The 20940-nt window shown below is 44.5% G+C and overlaps 1 protein-coding gene across 1 annotated transcript; it reads right to left on the bottom strand.

Moving 5' to 3' along the window:
- Nucleotides 1-3866: 3866 nt before the first annotated feature.
- Nucleotides 3867-15030, bottom strand: LOC132368749 (UDP-glucuronosyltransferase 1A1-like). Its single transcript, XM_059927503.1, has 5 exons — nucleotides 14167-15030; nucleotides 8037-8168; nucleotides 7265-7352; nucleotides 6756-6975; nucleotides 3867-4164 (listed from the first exon to the last, which is right to left on the bottom strand). The coding sequence occupies exons 1-5, from the start codon at nucleotides 15028-15030 to the stop codon at nucleotides 3867-3869; spliced, it is 1602 nt and encodes a 533-aa protein (XP_059783486.1).
- Nucleotides 15031-20940: the final 5910 nt, after the last annotated feature.

The raw sequence follows: 20940 nt of genomic DNA, 5'->3' as shown, positions 1-20940 counted from the left end.
TCAGAAGGGGTGGAGGAAGGGGTCCTTTATTATTATTATTGCATACATGGTGAGTGTAAGCCATGGCCAAAAGTAAGATGCCCCAAACACGTTATCTAGAGAGGATGCTAAGAGGATGAGATCCAGGAGAATGAAGTGGCTTCTGCTTGGTTTTCCAAATGAAAATACTTTTTTTCTGAGTATGACAGTAATACAGGACTCACATACAACACACTCATAAACTCAGCCACTCTGGGCTTCCCTGGTGGCGCAGTGGTTAAGAATCTGCCTGCCAATGCACGGGACACGGGTTCGAGCCTTGGTCCGGGAAGATCCCACATGCCACGGAGCAACTAAGCCCGCGCGCCACAGCTACTGAGCCCGCGTGCCACAACTACTGCGCCTGCGCGTCTGGAGCCTGTGCTCCACAACAAGAGAGGCCGCGATAGTAAGAGGCCCGCGCACCGCGATGAAGAGTGGCCCCCGCTCGCCACAGCTGGAGAAAGCCCTCGCACAGAAACGAAGACCCAACACAGCCAAAAATAAATAAATAAATTAATTAAAAAAAAAAAAAAAACTCAGCCACTCTTAGTGCTGTCACGCAGCTGAGCTTCCCATATCTGCTTCTATGGGAACCAACCTGAAAAAAAGAAAACACGGTAGTCGTAGAAACCTGTGAGCTTAAGTGCATGAAAGGGCCAGTAAGAAAGTGGAAAAAATGGAAATAGAGTATGTATACAGTGAACACATTTGGGGGCACCTTACCGGCTCACAAAGGTTCCCACTTCCCTGACCCACAGAGTCACAGTTACGGGGTCCTGGCAGCCGTGTTTTCCGTCTATAATCCCTCCCCCGCCACTCCTGATTGGACAAGGAGTGGACACCTGATCCGGCTGGACCAATCAGGTTCTTTCTCACAGGAATCCGGAACTCTGCGTAAGCGAGAACACAGTCAGTCCCCTGTGGGATTTTGGGGATGACGGTTCCCGGGACTGAGGAGCTGGGAAGGCCGAGAGGAGAGGGAGGCGTAAAGCCGGCGCCCGGAGCATGCAGGGACGGGAGGGGACCAGAAAGGCTGCACTCAGCTCAGCTCCTCTGGAGGCTTGGCCGTGAGCCTCTCACCCTTAGGGAGCACGTCTCCTTACAAAATGACCTCTTTTTTGCTTAAGATATCCCAAGTTGGGTTGTCTTACTTGTAAACAAGAGGGTCTAAAAACTAGGAACACAAAGGTGCACAGGAGCATGAACTGGGGGAGGTCAGAGCAGCTCGGGGTCCCTGGGGGTTGGGGGTTGGGGGTTGAGGGGTGGAGTAGCAGGGAGCCGTGGGCAGTGAGGCCGGGAGGTGGTCCCTGGGTGGACCGGGAAGGACCTTGAAGGAGGGGGGACATAGTCCACGAAACAGCATGGGGCTCAGAGGTGTGGGATGGAACTGGTGTGAACGGCTTGTGTTCCAAAAGCCACCTAGCGAAGGAATAAATTGGGCTGGGGTCAGGAGAAATCCTAGCTAGCCATGACCCCAGCTCCAATTTGAAGCCCACACATTTGAAAGTTCTACATGTAACACAAAGCAAAAAACAAACCAACAAACAAAGGTGTGGACAAAATTAAAGAACAAGTGGAAGAAAAAAATGCACGTGACAGGAGGGTATTTTCAGTGATTTAGTAAGCCCTCAACAAAGCGTCAGGGGCTTCCCTGGTGGCTCTGTGGTTAAGAATCCGCCTGCCAATGCAGGGCACACGGTTCGAGCCCTGATCCAGGAAGATCCCACATGCCGTGGGGCAACTAAGCCCGGGCGCCACAACTACTGAAGCCTGCGCGCCTAGAGCCCGTGCTCCGCAAGAAGAGAAGCCTCCACAATAAGAAGCCCGCGCACCGCAGCAAAGAGTAGCCCCCTCTCGCTGCAACTACAGAAAGCCCACGCACAGCAACGAAGACCCAACGCAGCCTAAATAAATAAATTTATTAAAAAAATAAAGGGAAGGAAAACAAGAAAAAAAATGTTTTAAAAAATCATCAGGGTAATACACCCCACAGGAAAACAGGCAAAGGATATTCTCCAAAAAAGAAATACAAATGGCTCATGAGCTTGAAAAATAAAATTCAACCTTTAATAATAATAACAGGCAATTAAAAACAAAATCCCACTTTTGCCAATGAAACTGATACTTTCTTTTTTCAAGATACTACTTTATACTGAAGGGAGTTTGAGAACCTGGCTCCCTCACCACTGACTGAACCCCTCTGGCAAGTTCGGGAATATCTCAAACCATTTGCCCAAGGTAACCGTGCACCAGTGCCCCACCCAGATCCCTGTGTTCTTATCGCCTAGTGCACAGGGCCGGACCTCCAACGCCACACCTGCATTTCTCTCCCGTGGGACCTCTCTGGGTTTTAAAGCCCTCCTTGCCTGCTCTTGTGGCCGACTGGAAGTGCAGGGAAATTAATACCACCTGGGAGCAGCCAATCACCGACAGGGGCAAGTGCTCAGATCCCCAAGGGCCTTGCCCCTCCAGTCTGGGTAAGTCTGGCATGTTTTCTGCACTGGCTCCCAGTGTCAACCAGCAGGATTCAGTTCCCACTGCCCACAGAGAGCTGCCTTCCTGATGGTCATCACTCCCCATCCTACTCCCCACTCCCCTTCAGGGTTTCCTTCACTTCCCAGATAAACTCCTTGCCTGTGGATCCTCACCTTAAAGGAACCGAAACAGACAACCATTGATTTGTTGTAAGGCACTTTCCCATGGAAATAGTCATGAATATGTACAAAGACTTAGCTACTAGGATATTCGGTGAAGTCTTTTTTCTAAAAGAAAATAAAAGTGAATACACCAGGAAGTAGTGGTTAAATAAATCCTGGTATATTCATGCAATAGAATATTCCTTGGCCACTTAAAACACATTAAATATTATACAAAGACCTGGAGAGAACATTCACAATAGGATGAAGTGAAGGAAGAATGTTAGAAAACACTAGATATATTTGGTATCTTTGCAATATTTTATAACTATATACATTTGCCAAAATATTTACTAACTGGTTATTTGCAGGGAATGTGGTTAATGGTGATTTTAATTTCCTCGTGTGTGTATGTGTACACCTCTATATTTTTCAAATTTTCTGTCAGAATCATGCACTACTTTTGTAGTTAGAACATGTAGTTTAACAATAAATAAATGCAACACCCATGAAGAGACCACCTAATAAATATAATTTATATGAATTTATTAATATGTTTTTAGTTATTACATCAGAGAAAATATACTTGCCAGTCGCTATAATTTAGGCTTTTGTCAAATTCAGATCCATTTGGCTCAAGCAATGATTGTCTGCTCAGGCATATCACCCATCAATTTTATACATCATTCTTTCCCCCCCAAAGTCAGAAATCTATACCATTCATTCATATCATATCAAGTACAAGGAATAAACGTTTCCTTACTTAGATGCACAAAGTGACATCTGGGAAGCATGAGCATAATTTAGAACCAGGCATTATTGGTGAAGGAATCTATCACATCCATCTACAGATGCCAGAAGATGAGGTTACAACTCATCCTGGGGTGGGGGGGGGGGGGGGGAGCGGGGGGAAGCAGTGGCTCCCAAACAGGTCCCATTTCTGCGTAGGTGAAGTACTGCAGATTGAAGGAGGGACCTATCCAACCCTCTTTGCAAGTCATTTGAAAGATGACAAGTGTAGTCCAGATTAAAGATCCCGGAGGGAGCAGAAAAGATATTTAAATATCTCTACCTATATGTGTGACTAAAGCTTAGATCATTTTTATTTTTTAAAACACACTCTGGGGTGTTATTTTCTGGCAAAGTATTTCTTGAATAAGCATAACATGAATTTAACCTGACTCTGTTTGCAAGTTTCCAACCCAGTTCTCAGTGTGCCTTGGATTTATGAGATTTCTTCACTCGCTCTTTTTTCCCGAAGCATTTCCGGAAGGCAAAGGCACAGCCCTTAAAGGTGATGAAGATGACTGTCAGTACGACCGCCAGGAGGAAGCCGATCACATCCAAAGAGTAGTACTGGTACCAGGTGAGGTCATGGGCCGCAGGGCGCAGGTGTGGCGCCCCCTTGTGCCTCATCACAAACTCCACCCAGAATACAGCCAGGTCTAGAGGCTCCATGGGGCGGTCCTTGTGAAGGCGAGAGAGGTGCATGATGTTTTCCTTATAGCTGAACACACAAAGACAGTTATGTGAATGCCTGGAACACCAACAGTAGTGAACCATCCTCTCTCTATGCTTGCTTCCAGTTAGGAATGCTACCTGATTTTCCAAACTTGGCAGAGTTTCTATTGTAACCAGAAAAGCAAACACACACTAAATATTCTAGAAAGAAAGAAAGAAAGAAAGGGAGGGAGGGAGGGAGGAAGGAAGGAAGGGAGAAAGGATGAAAGAAAGCTGGAAGCCAAAATTATAATTTTAAAGTATTTGAAACTTGCTTCCTACTTTTCTTCTTTTCTTTTTAGTGATATCTTTGTAGGCAATTGATCATACTTTTTTCGTAACAAGATAAAGAAATAAAGGAAAAGGTAATCTCAGAAATTATTAATGATTTCCCATTCAATGAAATTGTAAACAATCTCTTCTAGCCAAAGTAAAAACCATTTTTAAGTGCCATCTCCAAGACAGTGCTATACTTTCAATTCAACTGTTTAAACATCAAACCTCCAAGTGCTAAATTTTGCATGAGGCAGTGTCTTTGCAGCCTGTTAAAGAAAAATGGATTCCTGTTTATTTTGGACTGTGTCGATAGCTGAGTCAGAATATCCAAATCCAGAATGGGTTAGATACTTCAACCCTTAGTATGGATGCACTTAAAGAGGAAAGAGAAGGAGGAGGATGAGAAGGAGGAGGAGGGTAAGGAGAAGAAGAAGGCAAGGGAAAGAAAAGAGAGAAGAAAGAGAAAAGCGAGATGCTTATTCAGGAGCGGTTATGATCATTGCTGTCCTTGAATATGTCCATCATTTTATTTGGATACATTATTATAATGTACTATTAATATTTGGCCATAAATCCTGTTAAACATCTTCCTTGTATATAAATCTTCTCTTATAAAATAGATTTTCTTGGACGTTCATTCATTCATTCAATATTTATTGAGCACCTGATATGGCCTGGTTGTATAATCTGATGTTGGAAATTTTTCCACTTCTTTTTATTTTATGTAGGTCTGGTCCCAGCTTAGAGTGCTGGGAACATGGAGATTCACAATCGGAGATGGCTCAGAAATGAATAGATGAAGTTAGTTAGTAACTTAAGCTGACTGGTTAGTGTTTTGTTTGTTTTTTTTTTAATGATAATGTACCAGAGAACTTCTACCAAGTCATTTTTAGGTTACAAGTAGTTGTCCATACCACTGAACGAAAGGTCAAAATTACATCACTAATATGAACCTCAAGAATGAGTTTCCAGCATATGGAAAGAAATCGGGCTTTAATTGTAGTGACGTGTGAGCAGCGCCACCCGATGCTGACATGCTGGGCTGCCGGAAGCCAATTGGAATGTTGGATAAGAACCACACCAACTGCTCTGGGAAGGTTGTTACTGACACTGTGGGCACTTCACCCTGGGGTTGTGTAGACAATTCTTTTCATTCACAGGCATCACACACATGGGAGCACCATCATTTCTAGCACATTTTCCTGGTCCAGGCTCAGTGTCCCCCTGTGTAGTGTGTCCTCCCATCTGAACGCACTCCAGTCTTTTCACATCTGTCCTCCTTCAAAATGAAGCAAGTATGGGTGAAGGCTCCTGACACTGTCGTAGATACACACACACATGCATGTGCACACGCACATACGTAATTGATTATTGGATGAAGCCCACTCCTGGCAATCACTTCTTCTCATAAGGTTTTGATCCGCCTATCACTTGTAGCAATACAATCAAGTTCACGCAGAGATAATTTGATCTGGTGGCTTTTTGCCTTTTGAATTGTTTTCATAGCCACATTTGAACAAACTTGACTTTGCTTTTATTATAAGCCTTTGTCATATCACATGACACACACACACACACACACACACACACACACACACATTAATAAACCCCATGGACAAAATTTCTCACAGGTTTCAGTGCTCGGAAAAGCCTTACCTTTAAGCACCTGGTTTGTTTTTATCTTACAGACACTATGTTTCTTGTAATGGAATACTTCTCTCTTTGCAGGAACTTATAGATCAGACATCTATTATATTGACATTGTTTTTTTTTTTAATTGGAGTTTTAAATATACCAAGGGAAATAATATTTAAAATCACTTCTGTGTGGGCTTCCCTGGTGGCGCAGTGGTTGGGAGTCTGCCTGCCAGTGCGGGGGATGTAGGTTCGAGCCCTGGTCTGGGAGGATCCCACATGCCGCGGAGCGGCTGGGCCCGTGAGCCACAATTGCTGAGCCTGCGCGTCTGGAGCCTGTGCTCCGCAACGGGAGAGGCCGCGATGGTGAGAGGCCCGCGCGCCGCGATGAGGAGTGGCCCCTACTTGCCGCAACTGGGGAGGGCCCTCGCACAGAAACGAAGACCCAACACAGCCATAAATAAATAAATAATAAAATAAGTAAACCCAAAAAGTTAAAAAAAAAAAAAAATCACTTCTGTGATAAATTCCATAGGAATTAAAGCATCTTTTTCTAAAAGGAATAATAATAACCCCAAATCATCTTACTTATAAATTAGGTCTTGATGTATTTGTTTTCGCATCTGAATATTTATTGTGAAGCGATGGGCAAAATATAAGTAGTATTCCTTGGTAGCTTCTCTCTTACCTTTTGTCACTGATGACAGTTTTCAGGGCATTTTCTAAATCTTCTGAACTCATTTCCAGGATGTTCAAGGTTACTCCGGCTCCCCGGGTCTCCATGCGCTTCGCATTGTCCATCTGATCACCAAACAAGGGCATCATCACCATGGGAACACCATTACATATTCCTTCATAAACACCATGGGAGCCGGAATGTGTGATAAAGGCCCGAGTCTTTGGGTGACCTGAGAAGCAAAACAGGGAGGGATGCCAGCAGTCAAGCCACTGAGTTTCACAATCTGACATCGTCTAGGTTCTGAAAGCACTCTCAGGACCCAGTGCCATCCACACATGGCCCTTGCAGAAACGTGCAGAAGAAAATGTGGGTTGAGATGTCCTACCGGGTGAAAAGCAACGTGAGATACATTGGCCATAATATTTTCCAGCTAAACAATTCTTTAGAATAGCCCTGCCTGAGCCACTTTCTTAATTTAACCTTGGTTTGATCTACACATCAAATCCTCCCCCACGTACCAAGCAGATCATTTTGGGGCAGCCACTTGACAAGTTTTGTATTCTTCGCAAGATTCGGTGGTGGAGTCCCAGTGTACCGCCACAGGACCTTGCAGAAGCAAAAACACAAAAAAACAAAAAACAAATAAAACAAAGTTTAGGAACATAATATGATTTTTAAAACAAAGCAAGACATCTGCTATAGTAGCTAGAAAGTGGAGTCTCCGAATGAATATAACCTTGGCAAGGGTGGGAGGTATAGTGAGTAAGAAGGCTTCTGGGGATGGGTAACATTCTGTGTCTTGTTCCAGAGGCTTGATTCCACGGGTGTGTTCACTTTGTGAACTTGTGAACATTCATCAAGCTGTACATTTACGATTTTGCACTTCTCTGCACTTCAAGGGAAAGTTTACTTAACAAAATGAGTGGGCATAGAACTATTAAAGCAGAAATATAAGAAACAAATCCAGGGTTCTAAGCAACAGCTTTTTGGAGAAATATTCTTATGCAATATGAAGAAACACTATCCTGCCCATTTTATTTTTAAAAATAAATTCTAATATACTTTTGAGTCACTTAGAGAGAAAGAGACCTCCTCGTGAAGTGGATCATGTTTTAACAGAGTAGTTGAGAGTGAAATTGCAAAAAAAGAACAACTTTGGATTAATAATTGGGAAGTGTCAGGGAAACCCAAGCCTAAAGCCCAACTCATAGAATTAATTTAGGTACTGAAAGCCTGGGGTTAGAACTCTTGTGAAGACAGATAAAAAGAAATCGTGTAGAATCTTCTTACTGTCTGAGGTATTTTGCCCAAAGCATCAGCAATTTCTGTAGCTTTCTGCTCCGGAATCTCTGAGACCATTGAGCCCAAGGAGAAGACCACAATTCCATGTTCTCCAGAAGCATTTACATAGGCTTCAAATTCCTAGGACCAGAAGAGAAATTTCCAGTTAAATTTTTTTCTCATATTCTTTGGCGACAGCATACATTCAGCTATGAATCAGGTATCTTCCTCTTAAGAATGTGATTAAAGGAGTGTGTGTGTGTGTGTGTGTGTGTGTGTGTGTGTGTGTGTGAGATAGAGACACAAAGCATTAGTGTGTGTTAGAGCATCCCTCCCTCCCTAACTGCCTTCCATCCCACAGGAGGAAGGCTTCCTGCTTACAGAGTTATCACTTGGGTTCTTTGAGATACAGAATCCAGGTAATGTGCCAAGTTTCCAAAAGAGAAGTGATCAGAGGTAAGACCGGATCCACTTCCCCAGGGCTTCAGGCAGCTGGGAAAGTCTGGGAGGAAAGCAGGCCTTTAGGGGTGGGCGGGGCTGAAGGAGAGAGTTGAAGACGACAGGGAGGAGGGAGGAGAGGGGAAGGAGCATCCTGGAGAGAGGAGAGAACCTGTCAGCAGATTCTGTGGAAGGAAACATTGGAGGAGAGGAACCCTGTCCAAAGAGGATTTCAGAAAGCTTTCTATGGACATTAAAGCTCCTGTATTGCCTAAGAAAATCTACAGTAAAGACCTGTATTACTTTTCAAGGTTTCTAGAATATTCTTTTATACTGAAAGAATGAATGGAGTCAAAGCAGAAAGCTACAGACAGCATTAAGGATTAGACTCGGGATTAAGGAAAAAGCCTCAAATAGCAAAAACATCCTTTCACAGCTTCCCTGCAGCCTATGACAGTTTCCCACATGGCAGCCAAACACACTTGGATGATTAAAGATCATATTCATGTCAACTCAGTGGTGAAATTCAACCAGTCAACCATGCATTTTTCCACCTTTCCTGGAGAGGAGTTCCTAAAGAGTTTAAGTCAACTTGCCTGCTTTAGCAAGAAGAGTATACAGAAGTTTATTTGAATCTTTCTTTGCTGGTTCCTTAATGTACTGTAAAAAGTAAACTAGGTATGAAAAATACAAAATAGGGGACAGAAACTCTTGCCAAGTGTGTCCCAGCGATCTGAGCCCCTTCTGTGGAGTTCAGAGAAGGTCAAGGGCATGTGAGTAAACTCTGACTACCAAAGCCACTGGTGGGAAGGAGAAACAGGCAGAATCTTCACGCACCCAGCATATGACCCTCACAGAGTGCTCATGTCCTGTTCCAGAAGCTGATTCCTTGTATCACTATGTCCATCATTGTCATCCAAGGAAGGCTGCAAATGTAAGGCTGCTTCATTGTCTCAGGAGGCATCCAACAAGGATCATTAGCAGGCATTACGACCTTGGCTATTTAAGGACAAAGCTCAAGATGAGGCAATGGGACTTTCTGAAGAAACTTCTGGGCCAGATGACACAAGGAATAAGGAATGAAGAACAGAGAGAGAGCTACATGCGAACCCCTCTGCAGATTACACCAGCTTGTTGTCCTCTGCATGTGAGACAGCATCATTCAAAAACTGGGGGCTGGGCTTCCCTGGTGGCGCAGTGGTTGAGAATCTGCCTGCCAATGCAGGGGACACGGGTTCGAGCCCTGGTCTGGGAAGATTCCACATGCCGCGGAGCAACTGGGCCCGTGAGCCACAATTACTGAGCCTGCGCGTCTGGAGCCTGTGCTCCGCAACAAGAGAGGCCGCGATAGTGAGAGGCCTGCGCACCGCAATGAAGAGTGGCCCCCGCTTGCCGCAACTAGAGGAAGCCCTCGCACAGAAACGAAGACCCAACACAGCCAAAAACATAAATTAATTAATTAATAATAATTAAAGGTGCTAGCAATTTTTTAAAAAACCAAAAACTGGGGGCTGAATTGATTCAAAGTCCTCCCTTTGCCAACGGTGTCCTATTGCCATTAAGTCGACTTTTTTAAATCAAGGAATAATGTTTTTCTCTTTGGCCGCACTGTGCGGCTTGTGGAAACTTAGTTCCCCAACCAGGGATTGAACCTGGGCCCTCGGCAGTGAAAGTACAGAGTCCTAACCACTGGACAACCAGGGAATTCCCAAGGAGTAATTTGTTAATCAAGTGAGTTTTGGTGTATTTGAACTGTACACCGTGATTGATTTTCCAGTTAACAATGAATCTTACAACCACTAGAACACGAGCAATCTGTGGTTCCCTTGAATAAAGCAGGATTTTAGAAAATGTCTGTGTGTATGGGGTGAGAATCAGAGGTGGCAGGGATCCCAACTAGTAAATACAGATTCTAGTTTACGACCTGGCAAAGGCCCTTCCCTAAAGTAATAAGGAATAGACTTAGAGATGGATGTCAAACAAAAGCTCTGAAAGGATGCAACAAAATGATTCAATCAGAAGAACAGCAACATTAGCCACAGTGTTGAAACAAGAACCTGGAGATGAGTGGTGGGTGTGTTTCAGGAAGAGAGGAAGGAAGCTCCTAGATTCAGCCCTCCACAATAATCTTAGCTCAGCCTGATCTGTTCCCAAACTTCAGAGCCAACGCCAGAGTGCTCCAGGCTTCAGGAGATACATGCACACACACCTGCATGCGCACACATGCAGGGGCACACACATACACAGTGGGAATCCACTTAAAGGAAATAGAGCAAGGCATAAGTAGGGCAATTTTCCCCCAACTGTCGGTTATTAATGATCTAATTAACTCTCTGAGAGTCTCCAGATGGTTTTATACGTCTCCAAAGAGTGCCAAGGGCATTAGTGAGACTGTGTGATGTGGTTGGCTTTGCCCAGAACTGCGGGGTTTCCTGGGACTTTCAGTGTTAAAACCAGAACAGTCCTGGACAAACCACGATGCTGGCTACCCTGGATGTGAGCTAGGAGACTTCGTACGGGGCTCAGCACACGTGATTTTCAGAGATGGCTGCCAAGCTTGATTCCAAGCATGCCGGTAAAGCCACTGACCAGCCCTACTGCCAGGCCATCCCACTGTCTAGTCCGCCCCCACCAGCCTCAGGCCCTGTTCTAGGCCCATGGCTCCTGGCAGCTGTGTCTTAGCCTTTCCCATCGGGCTCATCTGAAAGGTCAAGGAGCTGGTATCATCCTCCCCACCGACCACGCTGAATTCCCTAAATTTCCTAGGACCTCCTCTCCTTCATGAAACCAACTCTTACTTTAACCTTGTCTAGAAAGGGCCAATGTCCCCTCCTTCCATACCCTTCCACAGCCACTCAGCCACCGCAGGATGTGATTTAACACAAAGGGAACGCACAGGGCCATAAACACCCAAAGTTAGGTAATATCACTTGGCTGGAGTTTAAATGCCATGAAAGTCCAGTTACAGATCACAGAAGGGCACATGGCCAGTGTCAATTCTGGGCCAGTACGGGATTCAATAATGGTGAGGTCTACCCCCTACTTGGCAAAACTTCCCCTAAACCTTGCCCCGATTTCACAGTCTCTGGAATGGCCAAAGAGCAAAGCCATGTGTTGACTGAAATAAACCTCGACCCCCCCACCTGTTATCCCATTCCAGAAAAATAAGGCTCCCCGAAGCGAAAATACTTGCCTACTCCAAGGAGGCTTTTAATATAAAAACCCTGACTTTTGCTGCAAGTTTAGTATTTTTAGTTCCAGGCTTTTATTAGATTTTTCCTTCCCAAATGCCTTTTGTTTTGCAAGAAGCCTCGTGAAACCCTTAGTATGTTGGAAACATGTCACTTTATCATTATACACTCAGAGCCACTTACAAACATTGCAGGCTTCCCTGGTCAGCACTCTTTCTTTTCCTCGTCATCTTCAAGTATGTTCTCACCCATCTTCTGTTTGGCTATTTTCCTCACAACTAATGTGGATGTATGGATATCGTCTCTGTATCTCTACATGTCTACAAAGATGGTCTCTCACCCTGAGAGGGGACTGACATCTTGGAATTCTTGAGTTTCATGCCTTTGCTCTTGACACTGTTCTACCATCTTTATTCTTTCAGACATCCCAAAGGTATGCCCAGCACCAGGCTGTGCTTTCTCTATGGACTCTCATTACCAAATAAAGATTTTATCTTTATTCCTGAAAAGTTCTGGACATTTACCAATAGCATTGGGAGTAGGATGGTCCCCACTAGAGGGAGGGAAGTGCAGAGTAACATTCTTTAATTAATAAAAAGAAAAAAAGATAACAGCAACGTGACAAACCAGCAAAAATCAAGAAACGGGGAGATGAAAAAGCAAACTAAAAATAAACTGGAAGAATTATAATCAAATCTATCAATTGTTAAGTACAAACAGGCAAAATTCAACTATTAAAGGAATCTGCCTGCCTGACTAGGTTAAGAATATCGGCTCCACCTTGTTTAAAGAGAAAGACGGTTGAAGATATGGAGTAGTAAAGAGGCACTAGAGAAGTGTAAACAAAAATAATGCAGGAATGGTGATATTAATATCCAAAAAAGTGGAATTTCAAATTAAAAGCATTTAAAATAGGACAAGGAGAGCTACTATTTGGTACAACTTACAGAGACATTCTCACACCTAAGCTTATTTGCACCAAACAAGGCAGCAACCAACACATACTCAATACAATTCACCACTTAGACAAATTTACAGGGGAAAAAATATATCAATAAATGATATAAAAATATGATATCAAGAAAGGTAGTTGATAAACTTCTGCAGCCTCTCCCATTAAACATCCAAAATAAAGATGGAAATCATTTAAATAAATAAAGACTGTTTGCCAAAAATCAATGGCAAACTTAACACAAAGCAATGAAATGAAAATCTCACTTGGATGTGCTGGCTAGCTTTCTTTCCTTTGACCTGAATACGCCCATTGGTTTGATGATATTTCACTCCTTCCTTTTCCTCTGTCTGAAAGAGAATCATTAATGGCTTTCTATACTCTTAGGTTTTCTCATCTTGCTTTCAGAAAATCAACACCACCTCCTTCTTTCTTCACCAGACCACCCCATCAAGACACAAATGTGTCCAACGGGCCATTTCTCAGAATCTTATTGCCATAGGACCTTTGAGGGATTATCAGATCTCTCTCCACGTCACAGAGCCAGAATCAGAGCCCCATTCTGGAGACTCTGTCTTACAGCAGTGAGGTGAAGGCATCCACCTGACACTTGATTTCTCCTGGTTTTCTTCCCACCACCCAGAGTTTCTCCTGGCTGTGACAATTACATGATCATTTAAAATATGAATCATGTCAGGGGCACACTGGAAATAAGATTCATCGCTCTCCAAGGGTGATGAGAGCCCCTTAGTAGGAGCCAGACTCAGCACCTGGAACGTGCCTGGGCTACCAGCAGATCCTCAACCAATACTTGAAAAATAAATGAATGCACCCCCACTGAAATGTCATCTTCTTGAAGAATCCTTCCCAAACCCCTTTTTGAAGGAGCCTCTCCTGCTATTCTGTATCTCCTCTGTTGAGATTTGGAAGAGGATGTGAATGCTACTTTTCTGCATACTTCCAATGGTGTAGGGGAAAAAAATTAACATATAAGCATTTAAGAGAGATGCATGAACTTTCTGCCTATTGTCAGAACCTGGCTATCTGGTGATTTGCTTAGTAGAGGAAATGGAACTGCAGGATTCAGCCTATCTAGAAATGGACCTTTAGTCAGAAACATAAAGGCAATTTTCCCTGCTGGGATCTATAGATATCAAAAAATTATTTCAGCAATCTTGACTCTTGTGAGCCTGACCCAGTCACGGGCAAAGTGCATGCAGCACAATTTTGTTCTCTGCAAGGAACCCTGAACCCAGCATGCTGTGTTTATGGCATTTAACCGGTGTTGCATCTAATTGATTATTATCTGCTGGGGCACACAGAATAAAGTGGCCAAAATACACTTTCCTGAAGTATCTGATAAAAGAAATAACCCAGAAGATGATGCCAAAGACAACTATAAATTACATCTCAGACCTAGGAGACTGGTGAGATAGAAATCAACGAGAGAGGACATTTGAGACTATCTCAGCATGCTCATTCAGCACCTGTGGCAAGCTCATCGACCCAAAGCACTTGCTAGACTACAGGCATCTAAAGTTCCCACTCAAATACACACCTGAGATAGTGGCTTTTTGCTAGCGCAGTTGATCCCACCAATAAAAACTGTATTGGGCATGATGGGCCTTGGGTAATTATTTACAAAGTCACTTCTGAGGAGCCAGATAGATGCATAGCTCATAAGGTCCTGGAGAGTCACGTCTTTCTGAAGCACTTCCGAGGCAAGTGGCGCGTACGGGGAGTAAACCATGCTGCACAGAAAGTTCTCTGACAAGGCAATGAGAATGTTCTTCACCCGCTGCAGGAAGGTCATGCGATCTGAGTTAAAGGACAGAGGCCTGGGCACATAGGATGGTGGGTTGGGGCACTGGGTACCCTGAAAGTCCAGGCTGCAAGGCATTCCATTCAAAAAGTACACGGCAGGCACAGCCAGGTACTGGGCCACGATGGGGCCACAGGGAAGGAAAGGGTCTGTCAGTACAGCATCAAAGCTGCCTTCTGCCAGGGAGGACATCAGCTCCTTGTTGTGCAGTAAATGGGAGCAGGCGGAAAAAAGTAGAGCCGAGTCATCTTTGATTTTCTTGTATATTTTGACCACGCGCTGCAGAAAAGGATCGTTCTCAAAAACACTACGCCCAAGGTTTATAAAAGCCACTTCCAAGTCCTCCCTTCGGAATGGCACAGGATACCTCTTCAAGGTGTAAAATGCCCCTTCTTTAATGTACATGGAGGCATCGGATGCGAGGACCACTATGTCATGTCCCCTGTGCTGCAGCTGCTGGATGGCCCCGACCAAACTCAGCCAGTGGCTGCCGTCTATGGGGACCACCAACAGCTTCCCACCCTGCGTCAGAGCAGGGCCGAGCGCACACAGCAGCAGGCCCAGGATGAGTGGACGTGGACCCTGGGACCCTGCTGTCATGGTGCCCCTGCCGTTGCTACCAAGACTGTCACCTGCCGGAGGTCTGCCCTCTCCCACTTACACAGCGCAAGAACCGAACTGTACACCAAGTTAATGTTTGATTATGTCACGTGACGATCGCTGTCAGTGAGCTAGTGGTACCTGGAAGTTTACTTTTAGAGATAAAGAGGGCAGAACTTGACTAGGTCTCTTCATAGGCAACAACAGTTTAACTGGCTGGAATTCCTTAACAATCACTTGAATCACATTTTTTTTTTTATCTTTGTTGGAGTATAATTGCTTTACAATGTTGTGTTAGTTTCTGCTGTACAACAAAGTGAATCAGCTATACGTATACATATATCCCCATACCCCCTCCCTCTTGAGCCTCCCTCCCACCCTCCCTATCCCACCCCTCTAGGTGGTCGCAAAGCACCGAGCTGATCTCCCTGTGCTATGCGGCTGCTTCCCACTAGCTATCTCTTTTACATTTGGTAGTGTATATATGTCCATGCCACTCTCTCACTTCGTCCCAGCTTCCCCTTCCCCCACCCTCCGTGTCCTCAAGTCCATTCTCTACATCTGCATCTTTATTCCTGTCCTGCCCCTAGGTTCATCAGAACCATTTTTTTTTTTAGATTCCACATATATGTGTTAGCATACGGTATTTGTTTTTCTCTTTCTGACTTACTTCACTCTGTATGACAGACTCCAAGTCCATGCACCTCACTACAAATAACTCGATTTCATTTCTTTCTATGGCTGAGTAATATTCCATTGTATATATGTGCCACATCTTCTTTATCCATTCATCTGTTGATGGACATTTAGGTTGCTTCCACATCCTGGCTATTGTAAATACTGCTGCAATGAACATTGTGGTACATGTCTCTTTTTGAATTACGGTTTTCTCAGGGTATATGCCCAGTAGTGGAATTGCTGGGTCATATGGTAGTTCTATTTTTAGTTTTTTAAGTTACCTCCATGCTGTTCTCCATAGTGGCTGTATCAATTTACATTCCCACCAGCAGTGCAGGAGGGTTCCTTTTTCTCCATACCCTCTCCAGCACTTATTTTTTGTAGATTTTTTGTTGATGGCCATTCTCACCAGTGTGAGGTAATACCTCATTGTGGTTTTGATTTGCATTTCTCTAATGATTAGTGATGTTGAGCATCCTTTCATGTGTTTGTTGGCAATCTGTATATCTTCTTTGGAGAAATGTCTATTTAGGTCTTCTGCCCATTTTGTGGTTGAGTGTTAGTTTCAGGTGTACAGCAAAGCAATTCAGTTTTATATATATATATATATATATATATATATATATATACATATATATATATATATATATATTCTTTTTCAGATTCTTTTCCATTATAGGTTATTACAAAATACTGAATATAGTTCCCTGTGCTATACAGTAGGCCCTTGTTGTTTATCTATTTTATATGTAGTAGTGTATATGTGTTAATCCAGCACTCCTAATTTATCCCTCCCCCGCTTTCCCCTTTGGTAACCATAAATTTGTTTTCTACATCTGTGAGTCTGTTTCTATTTTGTAAATCAGTTCATTTGTATTATTTTGTAGACTCCACATATAAGTGATATCATATGATATTTGTCTTTCTCTGTCTGACTTACCTCACTCAGTATGATGATCTCTAGTTGCATCCATGTTGCTGCAAATGGCATCATTTCATTCTTTTTTATGGCTGAGTAATAGTCCATTGTGAGATAGATAGATAGATAGATAGATAGATAGATAGATAGATAGGTAGATAGATGATAGATAGATAGATAGATAGATATACCCAGCCACTGCATCATTTTTTGATTCATTCATCCAGCCAACATCTATTGATTCTGGCACAGTACTGGGCTTGGAGGCTCCAGCAGAAACCACCACAGATGCGTCTCCCACCTCCCCAGAATTCATGCTCCATCTGGAGAGACAGACTGACAATCTATACAGATAAACAGACACATCAGAGGTTGTGACCTAGCAGGTAAGAAGGAAATGAATGCTGCTGGAGTAGAGAATGATGGGAAAGGAAGCCCAACTCAAGTCTGTGTGCACAGAAGGCCTTTCTCAGGACAGATCTATATCCATTCAGGGAGGCAGTGAGAGAGCACTCAGTAAATAAGAAACCAAAAGAGATCAGGCAGCAAAAGGTCAACTGTGCTCATCACTCAGGCCCAGGGAAAGAAGACACTTTGGGAAATTCTGATGATCAGTTGAAGGCGAAGGGGCAAGAGGAACAAAAATACTAAGAGGAACATGTATCTATTGAGCGTATGCTATGTGCCAGGTATGACACTTAGTACTTTACAACACATCTTAGGTAATCCCCAAGAACTGTGCTGTAAAAGCTGATACTCTTATTCCCATTTTACAAACAAAGACACTGAGGCTCAGAGAGATGGAGTGATTTGCCAAAGTCCTGTATTTACTAAATGGCAGATCTGAGACCCAGGCCCTGGGTGTGGAAGCCTGGAAGCACTGCCTCTTAACCACAACTCCCCACGGCCTCAAGCAGGGCCCAGACAACAGTATTAAGACTGAGATGGAAATGGACAACAGACCAGAAGACAGAAGTAGAGCTGTAATCCCCACAGTCATGACCCAATCAAAATAAACGGAGAGAAGGCAGATGGCAGGACTTTGGGATTAAGTAGAATGTACTCCCACAGCAATACCCAGCACTAGCTGGTGCTCCGAAGATCGGGCGAAGGGTCAGGGAGCGAAGTGTGGTAGTTGCCGAATAGAAGTGCCCCTCCCCAAGAAAGGGCAAATCGGAGTGCAGACAGAACTGAGCACCTCGCTCTTTCCTTTTGGGATCCATTGTTGTTTGACGCAACCCCAGGATGAAAGCACAGAGCCCAAAGTTTTCACTATGGACATCACTGGCCCATACTTGGGGATCTGTTAGGAGGTTCGTGGAGAAACTGCTAACTTAAATTGATGTCCTGTGGGGCATGTTCACTGGGTCCCCCTCATTCCGGTACTTAGAGTAGTTACTTAGAGTCCCTTTTCCCTGTACCACCATCCTTCCTCCACAGACCTCCAGTCTTGTGTGTGCTTACGTATGGGTGCACATGTGTGCACGTGCTCACACTCATGTACTCTGAAGCTCCCTGCCCTCCCTGCCCTGCCCAGACACTCAGCAATTCTCCAGGACCAAGATTCTGGGTGAACAGGAAAGAGGTAGCAATGCTTTTGCTCATTGGTGTGCGCTTATCTGCCATTCTGAAATTCATAGCCCAGTTTAAACAGTAAGGGCAGTAATTCTTCCGAAGTCTCAATGTTGTGAGAGTTCATCTGTAGATCACACAGAGAAAAGGGGCTGTAAGTACACACAGTCACCACGGTAATGATTTTGTGGCTTTCCTGCACGACGCAGAAACTCAGAAATTTTTGAGGCCTCTGTGCACTTGGATGGTTTGGGATCGTGACTCTGCCCATGACCAGGGAATGTTCTTTACCAATATGAATAGCAGACAATCCACACACTGTCAAAAATTATGACCAAGAACCACTACTAAGCAATTCGATAAAGCTCCTGCCCTGAAACCTGTGAAGATCTGACACTCAAAATCCATTGTTAATTCCCCCACTCATCAAATATTTATGGAAAGTCTTGGCTCTCCCAGCACAATGCTAGGAGCTGGGGCCACAAACCCAAGTTAGAAACGGTCTGTGCCTGTCAAGAGGGCTCTGGTGGACAAACAACCAGGCAATTACAGGGCAGAGTGAGATGTGCCCTGGTGGGGGAGCATGGGTGGCCAAGGAAACTGAGCAGGGCAGTGATGTAGTCTTGCTTTAGGGGCTACTGAAGAGTGGGGCGTCTGCAAGAGCATTCCTGGAACCCATTGGAAGGTGATTTCTTTTAAAGCTGAAGCCAATAGTTAAGAAACCCACCACTCCACAGATTCCTAGTTCTTTTGATGGAATCAGATTGGAGCTGCTTGTTACTAAACTAAAAGGGCTACATAAACAAGTCTTTTGCCCTCTGGATAATCTGTGGGACCCTGCAGGGGGAAACAAAGCCACCTTCCTTAAACCTCTGTAGCATTTTGCTTTATTCTGCCTTGTACCCCTTAGCAGTCTGCCTGTCTGTCTCTGCTACTAGACTCTCTCTGTGTCTCCGCCTCTACCTATGTATCTATCTATTCACATATATATACATATATATGTCCACAGGTTCAGCTTTGGAACCACTCTCTCACGCAGGTGGCCGTCCATGGTTTTGCAGACAGTAAGACTCAGTAAATGTCTCTGTATGGATGTGACACCCCTTCTCCCTTTGCTCTAGGCCCCATGTCCAAGCAAGAAAGTGCTGAATCCGGATCATTCTATCACTGTTTCTCAGACCCACCTGCCATGGTCCTGCTTCAGGGCCTCAACCGCCAAGCCCCCTAATCCCTACCTGTCCCTTTTGGCTCCCTGCATCAGCTGTCCCCACGCCACCACCACCCCTGAAACCTTGGTCAACAGATTCCTAGGGCCCAGAATAGAATTCAGACTCCTCAGCCTTGCCCTCGGAACTCCCTGCGGTGGACTCCAGCTCACTCCTCCTCTCTAGCCCTTCTGCTTAACCCCTCCCTCTGCCCCTTTCCCTCCTGCCGTTCTGGATCACTTAACCCTCCCAAAACACACCTGGTATTTTTCCATATTGCTTTGTTTACACCGGACTCTACTCCCAATCTGCTTCCTACTACTCTTTATTGCGTGCTTAGCAAATGCCAAGTTCAGGGCTTCAGTCTCTCCAGGCGATATGGAGTCAGCAGTTTGTCATGGTGAAATGGTGCACCCTTTTGGATCTACTACCCTTCATGATGAAATGTTGAGAGTTCATTGGTTAATCATTTCCTCTTAGAACTAAGTGACCTTTATTGGTGTTGCCTCACCATTTATGAAAGCAAAGAATATAGAGTCAGGGAGAGAATAAGGAGGTGGAGGAAAGAAGTCAGATGTCAAAAAGAAAATCATGGTTATGATACAGCAGTTTTAGCAGAAGTAATCATTGAACCCCAAGTTTACCCACAGCACTATAAACATGGCCAAACAAGCTTTAATCATTTTGATATACTAGACGAGGTGTTCACAAACTATGGGCCACAGCCCCCTCGAGATCCCCAAGACTTCATCAGAGAATTTCCCAAAGTTAAAACTATTTCCATGATAATGATATTTGACTTTCGTGTACAGTGGAATTTCCCAGTGGCTACATGACACGTGATATAGCAATACATTAAATGTAGGAGCAGATATAAAAACCTAGCTGTCTGTTAAGCCAGAGAGATGAAAAAAATGTAAAATGAAACCACTCTTCATTAAATTTCTTTGGCTTGAAAGATATTTTTCCATAAAAATATGATTTATGTTATCATGTAATGGGTTTATCGTTATTAAATTGACTAACTTTGGCTGTTTTAATTTTTAATGGAGTAAGTGCTGATAGATATAACCCACATAAAATCAAAAGGGTCCTGAAGCCAAAAAGTTGGAGAAATGCTGTCCTAGACAAATGATACGACTGTCCTTCAGCCCAGGGTCAGACTAAACTCACTCCTGTTGCTCTACCCCTACCTCAGGCCGAGGGGAACCCTGACGTAAACCCTATTTTAAGAAAAGCATTTCCTAAGGCATTCAGAGCCACTGCCCCTATTTGGAGACCACAGGTCAGCTGAGGGCCGGGTGGGCGGAGTGAATGAGTGGGCGGGGCCTCCGCGCCTGCGTGAAACACGTCACAGAGCGCCTCGTGGGGAGAGCATTCTGGGATGCGGCCTCGGCCAATGAGACGCGGGCCTCGTCACAAGGGGCGGGCCCTCCGGGCAGCCTGGCCTGGTGGGCACTCTGGCCTGTGCCCCGAGGCTGACGGCCGCGCCGTTCGCCCTCTCCCTGGCCTGCGGGCCGTGCCGAGCCGTCCAGC

Source organism: Balaenoptera ricei, chromosome 7 (genome assembly GCF_028023285.1).
Source record: "Balaenoptera ricei isolate mBalRic1 chromosome 7, mBalRic1.hap2, whole genome shotgun sequence".
Classification (NCBI taxonomy): Eukaryota; Metazoa; Chordata; class Mammalia; order Artiodactyla; family Balaenopteridae; genus Balaenoptera; species Balaenoptera ricei.
This window is presented reverse-complemented; position numbering and strand designations above follow the sequence as displayed.

What these genes read in the sequence shown, in the direction of transcription:
- LOC132368749 (XM_059927503.1), bottom strand. Translation starts at nt 15,030, where the DNA reads ATGACAGCAGGGTCCCAGGGTCCACGTCCACTCATCCTGGGCCTGCTG. An exon ending in TGGGCAAAATACCTCAGACA is followed by an intron (nt 7,353 to 8,036) that starts GTAAGAAGATTC and finishes TGCTTCTGCAAG; the next exon opens with GTCCTGTGGCGGTACACTGG. An exon ending in ACTGTCATCAGTGACAAAAG is followed by an intron (nt 4,165 to 6,755) that starts GTAAGAGAGAAG and finishes TTGTGTGTTCAG; the next exon opens with CTATAAGGAAAACATCATGC.